The 20,633-nt window shown below is 43.0% G+C and overlaps 6 protein-coding genes across 6 annotated transcripts; 3 read left to right on the top strand and 3 right to left on the bottom strand.

Annotated features, from left to right (window-relative positions):
* Positions 1 to 485: 485 nt before the first annotated feature.
* Positions 486 to 2,465, bottom strand: EAE97_009733 (uncharacterized protein). Its single transcript, XM_038880248.1, has 2 exons — positions 2,100 to 2,465; positions 486 to 2,029 (listed from the first exon to the last, which is right to left on the bottom strand). The coding sequence occupies exons 1-2, from the start codon at positions 2,169 to 2,171 to the stop codon at positions 968 to 970; spliced, it is 1,134 nt and encodes a 377-aa protein (XP_038728954.1). The 5' UTR covers positions 2,172 to 2,465; the 3' UTR covers positions 486 to 967.
* Positions 2,466 to 5,914: 3,449 nt separating this feature from the next.
* EAE97_009732 (uncharacterized protein) lies at positions 5,915 to 8,803 on the top strand (the record flags this gene model as incomplete). The annotated part of the gene is made up of 6 exons (XM_038880247.1): positions 5,915 to 6,289; positions 6,345 to 6,748; positions 6,984 to 8,201; positions 8,311 to 8,411; positions 8,467 to 8,593; positions 8,707 to 8,803. The coding sequence occupies 6 exons, from the start codon at positions 5,915 to 5,917 to the stop codon at positions 8,801 to 8,803; spliced, it is 2,322 nt and encodes a 773-aa protein (XP_038728953.1).
* Positions 8,804 to 9,489: 686 nt separating this feature from the next.
* EAE97_009731 (uncharacterized protein) lies at positions 9,490 to 10,428 on the top strand (the record flags this gene model as incomplete). The annotated part of the gene is made up of 4 exons (XM_038880246.1): positions 9,490 to 9,556; positions 9,651 to 9,746; positions 9,803 to 9,996; positions 10,060 to 10,428. The coding sequence occupies 4 exons, from the start codon at positions 9,490 to 9,492 to the stop codon at positions 10,426 to 10,428; spliced, it is 726 nt and encodes a 241-aa protein (XP_038728952.1).
* A 432-nt stretch (positions 10,429 to 10,860) lies between these two features.
* On the bottom strand, positions 10,861 to 12,194 carry EAE97_009730 (uncharacterized protein). The gene is made up of 4 exons (XM_038880245.1): positions 12,058 to 12,194; positions 11,940 to 11,990; positions 11,788 to 11,888; positions 10,861 to 11,728 (listed from the first exon to the last, which is right to left on the bottom strand). Exons 1-4 carry the CDS (start codon positions 12,149 to 12,151, stop codon positions 11,309 to 11,311), a joined length of 666 nt encoding a protein of 221 aa, XP_038728951.1. The 5' UTR covers positions 12,152 to 12,194; the 3' UTR covers positions 10,861 to 11,308.
* Positions 12,195 to 12,308: 114 nt separating this feature from the next.
* EAE97_009729 (uncharacterized protein) lies at positions 12,309 to 15,110 on the top strand. The gene is made up of 2 exons (XM_038880244.1): positions 12,309 to 14,613; positions 14,667 to 15,110. The coding sequence occupies exons 1-2, from the start codon at positions 12,450 to 12,452 to the stop codon at positions 14,867 to 14,869; spliced, it is 2,367 nt and encodes a 788-aa protein (XP_038728950.1). The 5' UTR covers positions 12,309 to 12,449; the 3' UTR covers positions 14,870 to 15,110.
* A 2,042-nt stretch (positions 15,111 to 17,152) lies between these two features.
* On the bottom strand, positions 17,153 to 19,993 carry EAE97_009728 (uncharacterized protein; the record flags this gene model as incomplete). Its single annotated transcript, XM_038880243.1, has 5 exons — positions 17,153 to 18,467; positions 18,526 to 18,533; positions 18,585 to 18,905; positions 18,963 to 19,450; positions 19,510 to 19,993. The coding sequence occupies 5 exons, from the start codon at positions 19,991 to 19,993 to the stop codon at positions 17,153 to 17,155; spliced, it is 2,616 nt and encodes an 871-aa protein (XP_038728949.1).
* Positions 19,994 to 20,633: the final 640 nt, after the last annotated feature.

Here is a 20,633-nt window from a genome sequence, read left to right as displayed (position 1 = left end):
GGCGTGTTACTCCAATCCTTGAGAAGATGCGGCAAACACTGGAAATTTGAATGATAACGAATGAAGCAAATTTATGATCAGATTGGTGACGGAGTAGCTAAGTCAACGTCGCGTCTATATCTCAACAGTTGGCGGCGTGTGCACACAATATATCAAGCCAGCAAACAGAGAATACCGAGGGCCTTTTTCCTGATAAGGAATCATTTGATAGCCAATACCTAGGTATATAAATAAACCTATGCAATAGTAATCATTTGACAGCCAATACCTAGATATATAAATAAATCTATACAATAGTAATCACTGCAAATGTACCTAGGCACATGCGGAACACACCCACCCGAGCCACCCGAGCCACCCGAGCCACTCGAGGTATTTAGATGGGTAGGTAGCTGGAGGTCCGACTTACCTACCTACTTTGCACAGAATCTAGATGTGATCCTATCACATCGTCATGACCCATATTTTGTAAGCCACTTTGTCAATTCACCAATCATAAATTCGAGAACAATTGATTCCTGATAACTTGAAGTCCATTGGTTATTGAAATCCCCATATCGCGAATTTGACACGAAAATTCGCCATTCTATCTAGATAGGTAGTGAGCAAAAGAGAAAAAGACGCGCTCTCAAGGATTTCCTTCCCTTCTTCTCGACTCCTTCCCTTTCACTATTCCAAACGACCCCGCTGGTCACATCTCGCCGTCCCTTCCCATCATATATTTTCTTACCGCCATAACATAGAATACAATAAAACTAACCAAACTTATCACATCTTTCATATTCCTACCAGGGATTTACTCCCAAAATATTAGCTTCCCACCAAAACACCAAACTTCTGCTCGTACCGCATGCAGAAAGAACATTATAAGAGCCGTCAAATTCATATACAAAGTAACATAATCGTGAGAATAGAAGTCGATGCTCGTCAACATCAATGTGAATCGTAAACGTAAAATAAGCATAAATCAGGGCAAGAGATCACCACCCAACTGCATGCCAAGTCCGGTATGCTTAGAAGCAGGACTGTCACGCCTTGATGGGCTTGCATTTTGTGGATGGAAGTTCTCAAAAGTCAAGCGCCTACGTGCAACAGTTAATGGGGTCTTTGCAGCTCTTGGGGTCCAAGTCGTCTGAGCGGGACTTGGTGTTATGTTGACAAAATCGGCGAAGTCGAATCCTTGTGAAGGTGTGGCCGGCGCACCGAATATCGAAAAACCCCCGCTATAACTAGGAGTAGTCATCATAGATGATGGCAGATCAAGCTTCCGGGAGGGTGGTGTAGATGGTGGCTGCATCATGCTTGTTCGTGAGATTGGATTTGCGGGGCTACTAAGGTACAGTAAAAGATCCGCTTCTTCTTCTGCTGACCTGCCATTACCTTCTTTGATTCGACGGTGTGTGTTGCCTCTGTTCCTAATGGGAGACGGGGTTCGCGGAGATGAAGGTCGGGTATTAAAAGAGTGTAGAGGAAGGTGGCTCTCTTCATCGTCAGATAGGGCTGCGAAGTTAGGAGAGGTGAGGTCATCTGGCATATGTGAAGATCCCCGGTAGAACGAGAGATCTGGTCCTGCCGAGGTGGTGAAGTGAGGTTTGCGTGGCTTGATGGGAGACGACTGGGCCAGTTGACGGTGACTTTTCCAGGAGCTATTTGGTTGACGTAATAATCTACTTGGTGTGGGGGAAGAGCGAACTCTTTTTCGAGATCCAGCTGTTGAGCTTGGTTGTTGGAACGTAGTGTGGTACGACCTCTTCCTAGGCCCAATGCTGCTACCACTCGATACAATTCGATCGGAAAATATGGCGGTGGCTTTCAAAGGGGAACTCAGTAAGGTTCTTCGGTTCGAGTAAGGGATTTCAGACGCAACACTGGAGGATGAGTCCGATAACATATCTCCACTTGAGGTTGGCCGTCTTCTTCTTAATTCTTCTTCCATCCTTGGTTCTATTGTATCCAGTGTAAGATCTTCCCAACCCCTTTCGGCTTTGAATTGTGCGAGCGCCAATCGATTTTGCAGTTTCCGAGCCATCTAGATAATTTGATATTAGTATAGTGTCGGGGCAGTGGACTTGATTCGAATAGCACAAGAAGGTGTCTACCTTGCTCAACTCAGCTCTTTTCAATACCGCTCCCGCTACCTCCTCTGGCTGCTTCTTCCATGGGGAAGACATATCAATCACTATATATTCTGTTGAGAATATTGATCTGCTTGTCGATGAGGCTGCGAAAGAAGTATATATAAGAGGTAAAAATCATGGAAAGTGTTAAAGGTAGAAGTGGAAGGCCGGCGCCAAAGGTTGAAATTAGCCTTAGCTTCTTCCACCTGGTTTTTTTTTTCTTGGACAAGATTTTCGTTGCGGGTCAACAGCGATATAAATGAATGAATGTACAAAAGTTTTTATAAAATTATTTCCCCTCCAAATTTGGAGTTATGGTAGAGTTTTTCCAAAAAGTGAATTAATTGTATGATGATTGAATGGTACGGATTGAAGATGAAGAGGTCAGAATTCCGTTGCTCATTCCTGGGACTGCTACCATCGCTTACAAGGGGAAGTGATCAGACTGAGCTGAGCTGAGCTGCTAAGGGGCTATTGGTCTAGCGGTCTAGCGGTAATTTTTTAGGTGTTCAGGTTCTGTAATGTGCTTAAGACAAACGAATTATAGGGCTCAGGTAAATTGAAAGCTTCTCAAGAGCCTCTGGGTCAAAGGAAGAAAGAAGGAGATAGAGAGAGAAAGGAAGACAGACATATGGCAGTCAGAAGAAGGGAAATCGAACTTTTCAGCATTGACCAATGATAGATGGTGTTTTTGAAGGTAAGACTCAAATTCTAGATATCAAACAGTCTGTTGAGTTGTATCAGAATCCGATTGGGGGGTTTAGATTAATGAAGTTTAGGCCGGAGTAGATTGTCCATATTTTAGATGCGACACTGATTAGCTATTGAATCTCGAATTGTGTTATTGTGTTATATAATAACACTATCTGTAGTAGTTTATTGAATCTTTGTATGGAGGGAGCATCTCGAAGGTACGTACAGAGGATGGTATGATATACCTGTACTCACTCTCTGAGAACCATGCATTGTTAGACAATCTCGGTCGTTGCTACGAGTCTACCTAGGTACGCACAGTATACTGTATGGAATGTGTAACTACTACATACTTGCTGGAGCGAGTAGGCAGTCTCGTTTGTTTTTCGAGCCCCTCAAATATGAGCGTCTTCTCTTCCTTTAGCTATCCGTATTTATCAGTAGCTAGAACGGTAGCTAGGAAGAAGTCTTTTCCTCCTTTAGTCCGTCCCTGTGCCACTCCAACGTCATCTCTTACCGTGTCCCCTCTGGAGTCTGGAGTCTGCAGTCTGAAGTCTGAAGTCTGGAATGCGCAGTCAACACGACAGATATGTTATGTAGGAATCAATAGGCCGCAGCACACAAAACAGTATAGGTAAGTCGACCACCCTACTTTCAAACCACCCTTGTTTTGAGCTACTCTTTTATACCAAAAATTACTTTTTTAGCCTATTAATATCTCTATCAATATTAAATATAATTTAGTAAAAATTTATATACATATAATTCAAATTATTCTAAATTTATATTAGAATTTTTGGATTTCTAGGATTTTTTTAGATTGAGATTTAAAGCTTCAAAATATTGATTTTTCAATTTATATGGGAATTATATATAAATTTAAAGCTTTTATATAATCTTTAATAACTTTTTAATAATAATTATTAAAAAAAAAAACTCTATATCTTTTTGAAGATTTCAAATCTGAATCTATATAGAAATTCCCCCCAAAAAATTGAATAAATGAATAAATGTAGAGATATAGTATATAATGAATTAAAAATAGTATAAATAATCTCTACAATTTTGAAAATATCTTTTTAAATATTTATTTATAAAAACATTTCGATTTTTTTTAGAATTTTTCAAAATTAATATATTATAAATTTATAATAAGATTTTATAGTTTATTTTTAGTAATTTTTATTAACAAATCATTAAAGATTTTATAAAAGTTTCAAATTTTTATATAATTTTTATACGAATTAAAAAATCGATATTTTGAAGTTTTATAAATCGATTCACAAAAGCTCTAAAAACTTGAAATCTTTAAAATAGGATTGAAATAGCTTGAATTATATAAATATAAAATTATATTAAATTATATTCAATATTGAAAAACATATTAATAGATCAAAAAAGTGATTTTTAGTGTAAAAGGGTGGTTCAAAAGAGGGGTGGCTCGAAAGTGGGGTATTCGACTTACAATTGAATCATGATTCTCATATGATTGCAGCAAGTGTCGATAGAGTGAATTGGGTTACACCACTGCTAAATTCTCCCTGTGTCAAAGGGATGCTTTCGGAGCATCAATGGAAGGTATTGACGATCATTCATCAAACATGTGTCTCTTGTTGTACTGGATTCCGTTGGTTGGATGGATAATCATGTCATGTTAGGTCATGTCATGTCACGTATTGTCGAATTGGATTGGATTGGATTGTTGTATTGTATTGTAACGGGTAATATATATTGGCTGCAGGATCAGTTGAAATGCGGCCCCCAATGCAGCAGAATTTTGAATGATAAAAAAAAGAATCTTGATCTTGACATGATTGGTTTCATCAATTGGCTGACGCTACGATGCGATACGATACGATGCACGATGCACTCACTGTCTGTGTGATCATAGTGCAGAGTACTCTTTTTCTTTTCCGCTCAACATAAAGTGGATATGGCTGGGTAGGAGGGAGGCTCGAGGATGGATTATGGATAACATAACGACGGAGTATTCATGGATGTCATTAATTGCAAGGGCCCCTAAGTGATAAACGCTACTAGGTACCAGGTAAGGTAGGAACTATAGATATCCTTGAAAGCATGCTCCCCGCCAAACTGTTGCCGTCTTGTCTATAAGGTGTCTTTCAAGTTTCAATGTGTTCGGTTTTCCAGTGTAGTACGGAGTTCCGAGGTTGGATCAATTTTTACCATAATATTATTGTATTTATATCTATGTTATATTTATCTTTACAAATAGGCGGCCATCACATATACCTCCATATATATACCTACCTAGGTATATATGGATTGGCATAGACTTTCTTATCTGCTACTTACTTATTACTTTTGTCCTATCACGTCCCACCTGCACCGACTTACCTAACTGACTACTAGGTACTTACAACCTACCTAGTAACCAACTTCATCTCCAACCGTTCCACTCATCTACCACCTACCACCTACCTACGTCCCTCACTACGTATTTCATAATGAATTAAAGATCATCTAGCTAATTACCCTTTTTCTCTTCCAATTTCAACTCAATTGAACAATATCTAATCCTCTCTTACAATCTACACGTAATAATGATGATAAAATAATCAAATACTCTTCAAGAATCCTCCCTAATATCATTTCCGAGGTCATCCATCATTACACTCATTCTCTTTGTTGTTCTTGTTCTTGTTCTTATCCTTCTGCTTTTGATACGAGCGCTCAGTGATGCTTGATTGATTGGGAAACGTTAAATCCATTAATATATTTAAAAACATTCACACCCACCATTCACACCTTCGTTTTGCCTTTCTGAAAAAAGGATCTGCCTTCTTTGATTCCCCATTGATTAAATATCCCTGGAGAACTTCTTTCCCCCTAGCCCCCCATCAGGAACTGCAAGCAAGAAGCTTCATCATTTTAGTCCTAAAATTAGCACTCCTCTTTCTCAACTACGGCAGTCGAGGGAAGCACTCCCTTGAATGAAATACCACCAAAGGTCTGCCATCATCTCTGCTGTCATCAATCCCGAAGGTTTGTTTCAACGTCCTCTTCGCTTTGATATCAAAACATCACAAGCTAACTCATCTGGAGACCTTGTCTTCAGCTACACTCCTTGCTCTAGCTATATCATGGCCCCTTCCTTTTTGAAGGACTTTAAGAGGCGCTCCAAGTCCGGCGCAAAAACAACCGACTCCAGCACAGGTGAATCCACTGGTAGTAATGCGAGTGGTGGAAGTGCCCCTCGAAGCAACACATTCACTTCGAGTAAATCACAAATATCCTTAAATTCTTCTTACGGCGCTACAACCCCACCAACAATGACAAACTCACAGTCCTCATCGAACCTCAACGGTGCGGGAGCAGCTCGACCAACTGTTTCTACCACTGGATCAAATAGACATAGTGTATCTGGGATGTCGGGTGTAGGATCCCCTTCTTCAAAGTCGGCTTTGCCCGTCTCGCCATATTCGCCGCGAATTCTATCCATCACCGACAACACATGGGTAAGCTTTCCTATCTTAGCTCCAGGATTGGTGAAGCTTATACACGTCATAACAGGTATACCAAAAGGTCTTATCGATATATGGCACAATATCTGATCCATCAGAAGTTCAAATAGATGGGACGCTCACAGTCACTCGTCTAGACGATGGATTTCCTCCGACATACTGGCCGGTCTCCGAGTCTCATTTCAAGGCACTTGTTTACCTTACCCCGGGACCGAATAGATTGAGATTCGATTTCACATCTCCAAAACTCGCGAACAGCAACTCTCCTAATCCTGTACACTCCTCTTTCCTCACTCTTCACATGCTGCCTACTCTTACAAATCCTCCACTTCAATTGGTTATACTGCTCGGAAAAGATTCACCCGGCACATTTGATGCTGTTCCTTCGCGCATTGAGAGAGAAGGCAATGGCCTGGATACTGCCATACGAAAATTCAGAATGGCCGCTTATCTGTACGTATATTTCTCATCTTTATAAATTTCTACTATCCTAGTGGTGAGTAGGTAAGTTGTCATTGCTGGAATTGACTATCAGCATTTTTCTGTGGAATCAGTGGCTCCGGGAACGAAATTTTTTGGGGGAGGGGGAAAGAGGGCGAAAGCATATCCTATCACTTTGATTCTTGTTTTTCTATCAGTCTCAATATCGATCTTCTCTACCTAAAGAGAACGGACTAACGGTTAGTAGGTGGCAAGCATTTACCGCTGAGCAGATGTACCGAAATAAGCTTGGTAGGAGGACATTTAGATTTGAAGAAGAGTGGATCACGGGAACCTCGAACTATAGAGACCGGGAAGCTGGGACAATGCGAAGTGAAGCCAAAATCCATGTTATTCGAAGCTCTAAGACTGTTGCTGAACTTCGGCATCTTGATGTCGCCCAGCAGAACGAAAATGGTGCCCGCCGAGGCGATCTATTTTCCTTTGCCAGTGAAGACGTCAAAAACTATTTTAAGCCCCAGCCAGGTCAGAAACAGTATGTGACAGTTCTCCTCCTGGACGCTCATTGGGAGAAACAGCACAATATGATCACTGGTCATGCGGCCCTCGGAGGTGGAGGGGGCGAGCTTCAACTAGCTATTTTTGGCAGTCAGGCGCTACAAAGTTATCCATCTACACTCGAAGAAGTTGTGCCAGCATTCTCTGATTGTACAACCACCGATACTAATTTTGTAGCCAATGACTGTAATGAATCCGGCAGCAACTGGGAGGCTGCCAACATTGGAATAGGTGCCCACTTACATGAAGTGGGCCATTTGTTTGGATGCCCTCATCAAGAGAACGGTGTAATGCTTCGAGACTACGTCATGTTGAACCGATCATTCACCACCAGAGAACCTTATTCAACACGCACCAGATTGAAGGGAGGGCTAGTTCTACCAAAAGACGAATGCACATGGCATAGGCTAGACACTCTACGCTTTCGAAGTCACCCATCGTTCGCACTTCCTACAGATCCTCCGCGAGCTAACGATGACTCTATACAAGTCTGGCCTGTGGATAATGGAAGCGTGATAATTACAGCGGCATCTGGTGTAGCTTTCCTCGAAATATTTACGGATGGCGAAGATCTTTGTCACTATTGGCAAGAGTTTGGAGATGGGAATGGCAATGGTCCTATTCAACGACAAATTGCTCTTACAGAGCAAGATTTAAGAAATCAGCTACCCGAAGACCGCCGAAAAGCAAAATTGAAGATATCCGTAAAGTCATTTGCTGGTGGCAGCCATGATGTTGATGACTTTGCCCAACTCGTCTCAAAAGCTAGTAAGCTAAAATTGAAGAATGGACAGATAGCTTTCAGGAGCAGTAAGCTGGGTGCATCGCAGATGGACGGAACCCAGCCACAAGAAGTCGTATTTGACAGTTCAATTCATCAAACGAAACTAATGATACAAGTGAGAGTGTAAGTAAAAAAAGCTTGTTTCAACCCGGCTGGAAGGACCATATTGGGTCGCAATTCGCACAACTCTTAAAATGCTTCACCTAAGTACGATGACTGATTTGCATTATAGTTGGGCGGGCTTCGCTCTCGACGGTATAGAGTTTATTTATGAAGATGCGACCTCTCAACTTTTTGGCAAGAGGGGTGGATCATCCGCAGATTTCAGTCTTGGTATGTGACCAAATCTCCAGATGTCCCGTCTGAACTACTAATAATTTTTTTTTAGATACACGTCGTGGAGAGTACATTACTGGATTCTACGTCAGAAGTGGGTTGTGGTTGGACGGAATTGCAATTATGACTAGTTTAGGCAGGAAGTCCCAGGTTTTTGGAAACCCTGCTGGTGGTTCTGGGTTAGTGTTTTCCTATCCTGCGCCGGTGCTATATCAAATAAGTTGCTAGGACTTACAAATAGTTCATATTATTACATCCGGTCATTTGCATAAGATCTCGCTAACACTTCCAGGCATACTTTGATACCCCCGAGAGGATACACTATTGCAGGCGTTTCAGGATCATGTGCATCATGGATTGATGGGTTTGGTATCATTCTTACTCGGTAGAAAACATTAAGGTAATCGCTGAGGGAGCGAATAGTACGCATTAATATTGTATAATTTGGTTTGGGAAGACGTGGTTCGAACGGTCCTACAGATTACCGTTTATCCTATGATATTTATTTCTCTGGGTGGTTAGTAACAATACCTAGGTAAAAGCTTCAGTACGAATGGCGTAACTTGGGCATATCTATAGAGGCGTTTTAGAATAAATGACAGATTTTCCAGTTCCTGACAGCCTTGAATGAAGTGATTGCGGGATATATCTGTGAAACACATCTGTGGAATATATCTGTGAGCTGTGCATATTTTTCGAGTCCTACTCAAAGTTCTTGGCAAGAATGATTGTATCACCAAGTACATGATTGGGTGCCCAAAAGCTTATGTATGTAATAAATGACCAGTTCGAATTCGATCTTTGTCCATGGGGTGAAAAGGCTGTGCAATCCATTCAAATTCCTTCCAAGGCAATAACAAGTGCTATTGGTGTTTTAAGGTTTGCTCAAGCCCCTTGTTCAGCTGTGGCTTGGCGATATCTCAACGTCATGGCTGGTAAAACCAAGCTCTTCAAACGAAAAGAAAACAAACCTAGAAAATCACTCTTCCCCAAAAAGGCTCAAAACCAACAACCTCACGATACCCTCACATATTTCCTACACCTCGAATACCCAGCGTGAGTTGATATATCTCAGATGTTGAAAAGAAATAGCGGTAATGCCGCAAATGGCGCAACAAAGGATGCAACAGCTGGTGGGCCAGGTATGCTTAAAATTGCTCCTTTGATTACCCCTCCTCCTCCTGGATCAATAGATTGATGTTATACTATTGTATTGTGTGCTAACAAATGCTCTAGCTATGGATAAACAAAAGAGGTTGTTAGAGAAAGATACAGGGCATTTCTCCATGATCAAGATGTTGCATCTTGCGGATTTGATCACCGAACTCAATGGTAATTCTACTTTTCCAAAAGTCTCTCGCACAAATTGACTAATTTTTACAAATCAGGGTTCTGTGGCGTTATGTCTGTATTCGCCTCGATGCGATATTGTCTGGGCCCTTCAGATGCGCACGGAAATCTCTGGGCGGCTTTAGCTTTTATGCCTTTTGGATTGTTCTTCGATTTCATGGACGGGAAGGTTGCCAGATGGAGAAAGAAGAGTAGTTTGATGGGTCAAGAATTGGATTCTTTGGCGGACTTGGTACAGTTCTTCCTTCTAACTTTAAGCGTGTCAGAATTTTGATTCTAACGATTTCTCCTATAGGTATCCTTCGGTATTTCTCCCGCTGCTGCAGCTTTTGCTATCGGTATCCGCACTCCTCTCGACCACCTCTTCCTTACTTTCTTCGTCCTCTGTGGTCTCACCCGTCTCGCTCGTTTCAATATCACGGTAGCCAATGTTCCTAAGGATGCCACTGGAAAGAGTAAATATTTCGAAGGCACACCGATCCCTACTTCCCTCTCCATTGCCGCACTAATGGCATACTGGGTATCCAAGGGTTGGATCTTGGACAATATACCATTGGGAACGGTGGGCACTGGTACTATTTTTGAGTTTCATCCTGTTGTGGGACTTTTTGTTCTTTGGGGCTGCATGATGACTAGTAAGACCATTCATATCCCCAAGCCATGATTAAAACGTTATGCTTGGGATCGAATGTGGATTATGAAGGGGGGAACGTGGTGGGAAGAAGGGATGGTAATAGACATACCCGACTTGGTGGTGAGGTGGAGATGAAGCATGTATTATGATACCTTGAAGTTTATGAGCTGGCGCAAATATACCTATTAAATGCAATCCTCTTCTCATGTTATGTTCAACGACCATATGCAAGTAGAGAAGTCGATGATTTGTTTCGCCATGAGACTGTAATATGGTTACTACAGTATTTCTCCTATACCCGATGGTTGAAACTTTATTCGCCATTACTTGAATAAGGAATTCAATAACCATTAACAAAAATGAACATAAAATCATTTGTAGACAACATATCAACAGTGAACGAAAATTTTCAGCACCTGCAGTTTTAATCTTGTAATTAAAATCGAAAAGTAATGAATTGCTGGCTTCTATAAAATGGAGAGCGAGAGAGATTATGCATTTTTGTGTTGGTAATCAACGAATTAGATAGGCACATGAAATGTGTATAAGATCGAAGACCTAGCGAGATATTCGAGATACTCCCAGGGAACGTTTTTTTGGATAAAAGGAATGTCTCGTTGAGAGTAGATGAAGACCAAACGTATAGAGAAGGTAATGTGACTGGAGGCTTTTCGATCTGTAATCTTTGGGCGGGCGGGTGATTGATCTCAATTTAGAACAGGTTCTCTTTGGTAAAGTATGTGTAATATGTTGCCCGAAGCTTCATGATTTTCCTATCGTCCACCGACTATTGACTAAGAAAGTACAATTTTTGCACAGAAGTTCGCAGCAGCCCAAGCCGTACCAACGAACATATCCCTAAACGCCATATACCCAGATTTGGTCTACTTCAATTCTTTATCTTACCGTTTTAACGTCCACCTCTGGAGAATCCTCCTCTCGATCCACCTCTCGCGCCACCTCGAGGAGTGAAACCACCACCTCCTCGAGAGAAACCACCACCACCACCACCTCTGGAGAATCCTCCGCTGCCACCTCTTGGTGTGAAACCACCTCTACCTCCACGTGGCGCACCTCTTCCACCACCTCGTCCGCCTCTCATCGGTCCTCCTCTACCTCCTCTGGCACCACCGGCTCTCTTTGGTTTTGGTGCTCCTGGAGGTGGTTTTGGCTTTGGAAGGAATTTCTCCAAAGGAAGAAGTTTGTCGCCGCCGATGTAGAATTTGTCGCCAGTCTTGAATGAAGTAGCTTGGATACCTTCGGTCGGCTTGATGGTGAAGTAAACTTGGTTGATGGGGCCGAGAATCTCGTCGACTTTACCAATTGAGGTCTATCGATTGGCTGTTAGTCTATATTTTACAAAAGTGTTTCAAATTGAGAATTAAATACCTTGTTCTCTAGGTAGATTGGCGCATTGAAGTAAGGAATTTTAGTATTGATGGATTCGCAGACAATTTCTCCTTCACTGGCATGGAGGAAAGATCCCATAGCTATCTTTAATTAGCAATTGGCTCTAACAATGCGAACAGGAATAATCATACCAAATACATCTGCTGGAGGACCATTGTCTCTTTGCTGGAAACCGCCGCGTCCTGGTGTGAATCGTTAGCAATTGCGCACAAATTGATCTACTCAAATTCGCAAAGAGTGTCAACGTACCTCCACCACGACCACCGAATCCTCCTCTACCACCACTGAAACCAGCATTTGCGCCGGTACCGCGACCGCCTCTTGATCCGCCTCGGAAAGACATTGTTTGATGTTGGCGATTGTTCGAGGGTGTTTAGGCGTTATCGTTGGAGAGGTACAAAAATTAAAGCTCTCCAAAAAATTATTCGAAGCGAAAACTGGGTAGCGTGGAGCCAAAGATGAGAATGATTTTCATTGGTCAAGAATAGCTTAGTCATCTGCAGAGTGCACGGTTCATGTGAGGAGGGACAAACGTTACAATAATTGGAGTCATAAAAATATTCAAGAGAGTTCACCGTCTAGTTGTACTTGACTCCTCCCAAGTACAGCAAACTTCAAACAACAACCTACCTCGGAACACCATGGAACAGGCAAAGGAGGCAGTTGAGAAGGTGGCAGAGGGTGTCAAAAATGTTGCCATTGGAGAGAAGAAACCAAAAGCACCTAAAGCACCAAAGCCTAAGAAGGAGAAGGGAGGGGATAGTGGGGTCGATGCCGGACCTTTAGAACTCAACCCAACGCCAGAATTTATCGCTCATCGCATAGCCGTTTTCGACAAGTTGAAGGCAAAATATGACGCGGAAATTGCTGCAAAACCAAGAGATCCCATCACCATTACTCTTGCGGACGGATCTGTTAAGGAGGGTATTGCTTGGGAAACCACGCCCGCCCAAATCGCAGAGGGAATCTCGAAGAGTCTTCTCAAGCGCACCGTTGTCGCGAAATTGAATGGAGATTCTGAGCAATTATGGGATCTGGAGCGACCCTTGGAGAAGGATTGCACACTTGAGCTGCTCCCTTTCGAGAACGAAGAGGGCAGAAGAGTCTTCTGGCATTCTAGTGCTCATATCTTGGGCGAAGCATCAGAAAGACGATTCGGTTGCAGTTTGTGTATCGGCCCCCCAATCGACAATGGTTTCTACTACGAGATGGGTCTGCCAAACCAAGGAACAGTCACTGACGCAGACTGGAAGCCTTTGGAAACATTGGTTGGTCAAATCGTCAAGGAGAAGCAAAAGTTCGAGCGACTGGTTCTTTCTAAGGATGATCTTCTGGAGATGTTCAAGGACAACAAATACAAGCAACACATCATCAAGGACAAGATCGCTGATGGAACCAAGACCACTGTTTATCGTAATGGACCTCTTATCGATTTATGTCGAGGTCCTCACGTCCCTAACACTGGCAGAATCGAGACATTTGCTATTATGAAGAACTCAGCATCTTACTTCCTCGGAAATAAGGAGAACGACTCTCTGCAAAGAATTTATGGTGTCTCATTCCCAGATAAGAAGCAAATGGCTGAGCACAAGAAATTTCTGGAAGAGGCTGCAAAGCGTGATCACCGAAAACTTGGTAAGGATCAAGAATTATTCTTCTTCCACGAAATGTCACCTGGATCTGCCATGTGGTTGCCACACGGTGCTCGCATTTATAACACAATCATGTCATTTTTGCGAGAGCAATACTGGACCCGTGGCTACGAAGAAGTTATTACGCCAAACATGTACAACTCCGAGCTCTGGAAGACCTCTGGTCATTGGGCGTATTACAAGGATGACATGTTCACATTCCCTGTCGAAAAGGACACTTTTGCTTTGAAGCCCATGAACTGCCCTGGCCATTGCTTGATGTTTGGTCACCGCGAACGCAGTCACAGAGAATTGCCTTGGCGAGTTGCAGACTTCGGTGTTCTCCATCGTAATGAAGCTTCGGGTGCGTTGACTGGTTTGACTAGAGTAAGAAGGTTCCAACAAGACGACGCCCACATCTTCTGTAGGGAAGACCAGATCAAGGATGAAATCACTGGTTTGTTCGACTTTCTCAAGGCTATTTACGGTCTTTTGGGTTTCACCTTCAAGTTGAACCTCTCTACTCGCCCAGAGAAGTACTTGGGTAAACTCGAGACTTGGGATATGGCAGAGGAGAAACTCCGATCTGCTTTGGACGAATTCGCAGCAACTGATGGCGGAGTACCATGGGTACTCAACGAGGGCGACGGTGCTTTCTATGGCCCAAAGATTGATATCACTATTTGCGATGTCCTCAAGAGAGAATGGCAATGCGCTACAATCCAACTTGATTTCCAGTTACCTCAAAACTTTGGACTTGAATACAACACAGGTGATGTACCAACTAAGAAGGATGAAGACGCCGTCAAGGAGCCGATCGTCAAGCCAAAGAAGAATGCCGAACCAGAGGATCCAAATGCCCCACCAAAGGAAAGAGTGTACAAGCCACTTACCCCTGGATGTGCCAGACCAGTCATGATTCACCGAGCTATGGCAGGTAGTATCGAACGTTTCACTGCTATCTTGATTGAGCATTTCGCTGGTAAATGGCCTTTCTGGTTAAGTCCACGCCAAATCCTTGTTATCCCAGTCGGAGTTGGTTATTTTGAATATGCTAAGGAAGTGCAATCCATCTTCCACAAACAACAAATGTTCATTGATGTTGACCTCAGTGGCAACACTCTTCAAAAGAAGATCCGTACAGGTCAATTGGCACAATACAACTTTATTTTTGGTAAGTAGTCGCATATGCCTTTTGTTACAAATTGATACTAATATCTTTAAAAGTTGTCGGCGACACAGAAATGAAGGGTCGTGAAGTCAATGTTAGAAATCGTGATGATACCTCGAGTCAAGATCGAGGAAAGCCTGTTTCATTGCAAGAAGCAATTGAGAAACTCACAGCACTTCGTGATGAGCGAAGGTCGGATAACCCTTTCCCAGGTGAAGCGAAGCCTGCAGCTGCGGCTCCTGTTGCGCCTGCTGCTTAAAAAGTTTGAGACGTTCGGAGGCAGGAAATTTAGAAGCATGATAAGATGGGAAATCAAGTATGAAGATGATGAAATAAGAATATGTGAAATACGAGCATGAGATACATGACTACTGCATAAGAAAAGGCGTGAGATGCAATTCGTTTTCCTTGCTATTAGTATGCTAGATTTAGCGTCATGAGGAATGGGGAGATGAGAAGAATGAAAAGAGTATTACAATTTCATAATGGTTTCGTGATTTATGGTGCCGGTCTATTGCACAAGACGCAAGCTTATATTTGTCATTCTATGTAGAGGGTAAGTAGCTAAGCTAGCCACTTCAAAGTTACCAAGCTTTCGATACAAGAATATTTCAAAATACGGAAAGGACTAAAATCCTTTGGCTTGAACGTTAAGATTGTCTATATTGCCTGCCAATCTAGAATATTCATTCCACGTAAACGTTCCGATTCATCTGCAGCCTTCATTCCAATTTGAATGCCCAACGCCTTCTCAATTCCCGATCGACTCAAAATTCCCGACCCTTTTGAAGATCCAAATCCTTTTGAAAATCTCAGCCCGAATAAAATCTTAACCCATTCCCAACATCCATACTCCTAAAAGTTTTCCGACCGTATATCGGCGCGAGGAAGGCTCAGTGCATAGCGACACTAATAACGAAGAGTCACGTTAAGTTCAAACGTGACGATGACCGCAAGCAAGAGACCTACTCGTATGTTAGCAGAAGAAGGGCTTGCAAAATGAGTTTTCATCAAGAATTGCGAAGATCCTCTGCAAGTTGACCCGCAGGCGAGGCCTATGTCCTATTTGACCAGAGTACGCCTCAAACCTTGGATTAGAGTTTTTCTCACGGTACTCCTTGTTGCCAGGTTCTAAGAATGTGCCATTGAATTGGTAGGGTTCAACGATGGATCATCGGGAATCCCGTTAGTGTATCTCAATATGTAGACTGGTCAGAGCTGTGTCTTGTCGAGAGAGTATGCGAGCAGATGTATTAGAGTTGTAGAAGAAAAGCCAGAGATAGTATAATAAATTATGAGACTAGATGGAGAGACCAAAATCATACTAACAACACCATAATAAGATCTTAGCAAGAATCAAGTGCGACATGGATTTACAGCAATTACCTCTGCTTGTTCGGTGTAATATTGTTCGAATTGCCTTTTTTCAACCAAATAGATCATTTTCAAACGCAAGTCTGGATATTCCGAAGTAGGGATTGATCAAGAAGCTCTCACTTTTTGAATGTGCTTGGGGGCCTCACTCTATCCAATCTCACCCAATGAAATGAAAAGCCCTACAGCATTTCAAAATCTGAAGACCGCACAATGTGATTCTGATTACAAACCCACAAGAAAACTCTCAAAATCGTTCTCGTTTCCTTTCATTCCTATCCCATCTCAACTCGGCTATTACCCCCCGCCCCCCCTGTTCTGCTCTTTACCACAATTACTCTCTCCTCCCTTTATTCCCTAAATAGAACATCCACTCCCTACCCCTTTCAGGATCTCCATCTTTGACGAAGCAAAAAGAGGAATTACCCCTTTTCCTCCCCTCCCCTCCCCTCCCATCCCCGTTCCCAAACCCTCCAGTGAAGAAGAGAGAAGGAACATAGATATAATAGAAAGGAGATCATACGATACATTACTCACCAGTATGTTTGTGTATAGACGAGGGGCTGAGGATGACCGATTGCGTGGAGAGTACAGTATTAAATAAGTTCCAAGTGTAAACGTAAACATAATGATCGAGGTATCTAGTTTCTTCCAATCTTGACATAGAAGGGTCTCTGCCCCCAAATATTGCCTCACTTGCAATATTGCATTGCTTCCTGTTCCGCTCTTATTGGCACCATATCAAAATGAATATGAACACAAACACGAACATAAAACTAATATTTCATATTCAGGACATATCTACTCGGCAATACCTAGGTAGCCAATAGTAAATCCACAAAAGAGATCGTTTCATCGCATTGCATTGCATTCAATCCCAAGTTCCTCAAGCAAAAGTATCGCGGAAATCTTATCGAGCCCATCCATCCATCCATCCATACCTTCCCCTCCATGCCAATTCCTCATTCCCAAGTCTTATAACCTAGTTTTCCTCCTCCCCAGCCATCCAATCCCAATCCCAACCATTCCATTCCATCCCCTTTACCGTAGAACCCGCTAACGCACCCAATACATACGCACAAAATACAGAATACTTCCAGATTTTTCTCTCCTCTGAATTCTGTCCTACCAAAAAAAAAAAAAAAAAAAAAAAAAAAAGGTACCCACTTTAGACAGTTTCGTTACTCAAAGAGCTTCCAGTTTCTGTTCTAGTCCTGGGAAATTCACCGGGGACATGCAATTGGCTGATACTCTGAACGCTTTGATGGTTTTGCCCAGCAGCCAAAGTTGGACGTTCGAGATCCTTTGCGAGGGGATCGAGGAGGGCCTCCATTGACCTTGGCTCGGTAGTATCTGTGACAGTTGAGGTAGTCGGGACAGCCGTAGTAGCCGCTACTGTCGATATGGCCGCAGTCTCCCCTGCTCCATTGAACCAAGGGACCGCGCTGATATCGCCCTGGCTACGTCCTCCGGACATGTGTGTGTCAGGTGCAGCAATGGCCGTGGCTTCTATATCTGTTTGCTGCTGCGTCTTGTCGTCATATATATGATCGTCGGGTGCTGCAATCATAGCTGCTTCCAAATCCGCTTGTTCTCGGAGTCGATCCGTGTCAGGGGCCGCTATCGTAGTCGCTTCCATGTCTGCTTGCTCGCGTTGTTTCTGAAGCTGGTGATCGTGGTATGCGGCTGTGCCTGCTATGCCCAAAGCGGCGCCGCCTAAGCCTGCGGTAGCGGCAGTGGTAGGTAACTCATATTGTTGACTATCACGCGTAGTGTTCATATTCTGAATGGGTTCGTAAGTATAAGGGTTCACACCATCTTCTTCAGCAGCTTGATTTATCATCTGTGCGTGTGTCGGCGACGCATGGCCAGGGGTCTCTCCATAGTGATGGCCAACACCACTTGCGGGTAGAGCTGCAGCGGTAATCACTGCATCATCTGCTTCACCTCCAAAAATGGAACTTCCGCTAGAAGACGAAAGGGGAGCCTGTAAGCCACGCGTCGCATTAATTTGTAGATCTGATGGAAATCTCCCACCTGGTTCAGGACGCTTTTGTTCTTGTTTGAGTCCTTGAGTGCCGACAATGGCTGATGCATGTGCCGAAAATGGTTCTTCGTCCTCCTCGTCCATAACACCGTCGCTGCTGATGGAACCAGCTCGTTGTGATGTACCACTAACGCTGCGGGCATGCTGACGCACAAATGCATTACGTTCTTGTGGAGACTTTTCCGTCAACGTCTTGATGTCTTCGTACCAAGCGAGCAGAGTATCACGTGTTTCCGCTCTGAAAACCCAAGAGTGTCCGCGATGTAATGCTCCAGTTTGACGGCCTTTGAGTATGAATTTGTTTGAGGATCCTCCCTCATTCGAGTGAGAGCCGAGTTTTTGCTCAGGAAGATAGAGAGACATGATGGGCGCTCCGAGTTTATCCGCAGAGCGAAACTCATGCAAGTGAGTAGGAGAAAGGACGTACCAGCCAGCACTAGAATTGAAATTAGCACGATACATATTATGGTTATCACTGTTAATCAATTTCTTACGTGTAAGACTAAATTAGAGTCAGCAGAAGATCGTGGAACTTGGACATGGTGGGAATTACCTTTAGGAACTTGGATTTCCTCTCGAGGAGGCCCTCTCTAATGCACCCAGCAAGCTCGTTATCCTGTCCAGGATATCTTATAATCTCTGGTGTTCGAATAGGAACTTTTGGATCGACGAAATGTTCATCATTTTCCACAAATGCAGTCCATTCATGATCTTTTGGCATGACAATTGGACCCGCGCGTAATTCGTCTACTGCGCTATAGGCACTGTCTGCCTCGCGCTTTAATATACCTGCGAGCGCGTTGTAAGACTTTTGGATCTCGCCCACTACGATAGCTTCGAGTTCACGCCCAGAGGCTTCCAAATTGAGATATGCCTGGTTGTTTTAGCTCCTGAGCCTCTGCTTTTTTATATAAAAAAGAATGAAACATACCTGGTGAAGGTAATTCTCCTCGTCAATCTGCTTTTCGACCTGACGATCCACCGCAAGTCTGAGTAAGTATGGGTCATGCTTGCCCGTCATTTGCGAAGGATCAATGTCTGATTGACCTAAACCATCTTGCAATGCGGCCACAGCCTTTCGAGTAGCTTCCATCTCCTTATCCACGGAATTTTTAAAGTCGCCCGATAAGCCTTTAATCTCCTTAATTTTCTGTTGCAAATCGCTACGCAAGCCGGTTAAGGCAAGAATAACATCTTGCTCGATATCTCTGGACTTGTTTGCCTCTGCGATTGCAGATTTATGATAGTTGCGAAGAATTTGGAGGGCGTCGTCAATTCCACCGGTAGGTAAAAAGACGGCGGGCGCCGTGGTATTGTTGATAACATTCGAGACCTTCAAAAGACTCTTTGATCTATGCTCATATTGGCTTTGGATTTCTTTGAAGTAAACGATAAGATCCTTCAGAACTTTACGCCAAGCTGAAGGTAGAAAAAAATGATTAGCATATTGTCGCCGATCAAAAGCTATGGTGAATTACCTTGAAATCGGTTTGCTAAAACATCCGTGGGATTTCCGCTGGTGGGTACTGGAGAATAGAAAGCACTATGTGCCTCGTCGATATCACCTTGTGGATGAACAACTAAACTGCGAACACTCCCAGCCCTGGAACTTCGTCTACTACCACTTCTTTTTAATGAAGCTTTCTTTTTCAGAGTTCCCCCTCTCGAAGGAATCAAGGTATCGCCTTGCGACATGACTGAATGTGATCGATGCATATTACCGTCTATTATGGAGCTTCCTCGTTGACTCGCATCCCACTCCTCGTTAAATCTTCCGTGTGAGTTTTGAATGTCGGTATGAGGTTCGTGATCGTTGGAAGCGTAATCTAAGACTGCAGGACCTCCTCCGTTGATGATCTGAGATTGTGGATGTGCTCGTGGGGTACTTGCAGCGCCGTAACCTCGTTCATTGTATGATTGCGCGGGGGCAGGAATTGCAGAATTCGTGCCGATGGTAGACATGATGATGATGATGATTAAATTAGGACAAAAGGACGAGTCGTGGAAGGGAAAGGGAAAGAACGGGAAGGAAGAGAGAAGGGAAGGGACGGCAGAGACAATCGTAGTTGTGTGAGGTATTAAGGAAGTTTAGTGGTAATGAATGGTATTGGGGATTTGATCGTTGACGTGACGTAGGGGGAGATCAAGCTAAAATGGGTTGGATGTGTACCAATAAGGGACCCAAGACATGCGATATCCAGTACTAGGTAGAGCAGCACAAACAATGAACGGAAATTTACTAGTCAAGGGAAAGAAAACCGGAAATTCCCAATTCCTCGATATTTAAGATTTAAGATTTACGAATCAAATAAAATGAGTTACTGATTTGGGTATGTGCAAATGTTTTCATCTTCATTTGTATAAACAATGAAAGATTGTGTTATACCTTTGGGGGATTTTCAATGAGAAAGAATGATGGTTGCTATATCGTGGTAGGTATGAGGTATTTTGGAAGATGATCTAGAAGTGAGGGGGGGGTGAGAGAATAGAGAATAGAGAATAGAGAATAGAGAATAGAGAATAGAGAATAGAGAATAAAAAATAGAGAATAGAGAATAGAGAATAAAAAATAGAAAATAGAGAATAGAAAATAAAGAATAAA

The sequence above is a fragment of the Botrytis byssoidea genome (assembly GCF_014898295.1).
Source record: "Botrytis byssoidea strain MUCL 94 chromosome Unknown BBYS_023, whole genome shotgun sequence".
Classification (NCBI taxonomy): Eukaryota; Fungi; Ascomycota; class Leotiomycetes; order Helotiales; family Sclerotiniaceae; genus Botrytis; species Botrytis byssoidea.
This window is presented reverse-complemented; position numbering and strand designations above follow the sequence as displayed.

Bases quoted from the DNA above. Each gene is read 5' to 3' on its own strand.
- EAE97_009733 (XM_038880248.1), bottom strand. From the start codon at position 2,171: ATGTCTTCCCCATGGAAGAAGCAGCCAGAGGAGGTAGCGGGAGCGGTA. The intron at 2,030-2,099 runs GTAGACACCTTC...CAAATTATCTAG, and splicing joins AAAGAGCTGAGTTGAGCAAG to ATGGCTCGGAAACTGCAAAA.
- EAE97_009730 (XM_038880245.1), bottom strand. From the start codon at position 12,151: ATGTCTTTCCGAGGCGGATCAAGAGGCGGTCGCGGTACCGGCGCAAAT. The intron at 11,889-11,939 runs GTATGATTATTC...AATTAAAGATAG, and splicing joins TCCTCCAGCAGATGTATTTG to CTATGGGATCTTTCCTCCAT. The intron at 11,729-11,787 runs GTATTTAATTCT...GCCAATCGATAG, and splicing joins CAATCTACCTAGAGAACAAG to ACCTCAATTGGTAAAGTCGA.
- EAE97_009729 (XM_038880244.1), top strand. From the start codon at position 12,450: ATGGAACAGGCAAAGGAGGCAGTTGAGAAGGTGGCAGAGGGTGTCAAA. The intron at 14,614-14,666 runs GTAAGTAGTCGC...TATCTTTAAAAG, and splicing joins ACAATACAACTTTATTTTTG to TTGTCGGCGACACAGAAATG.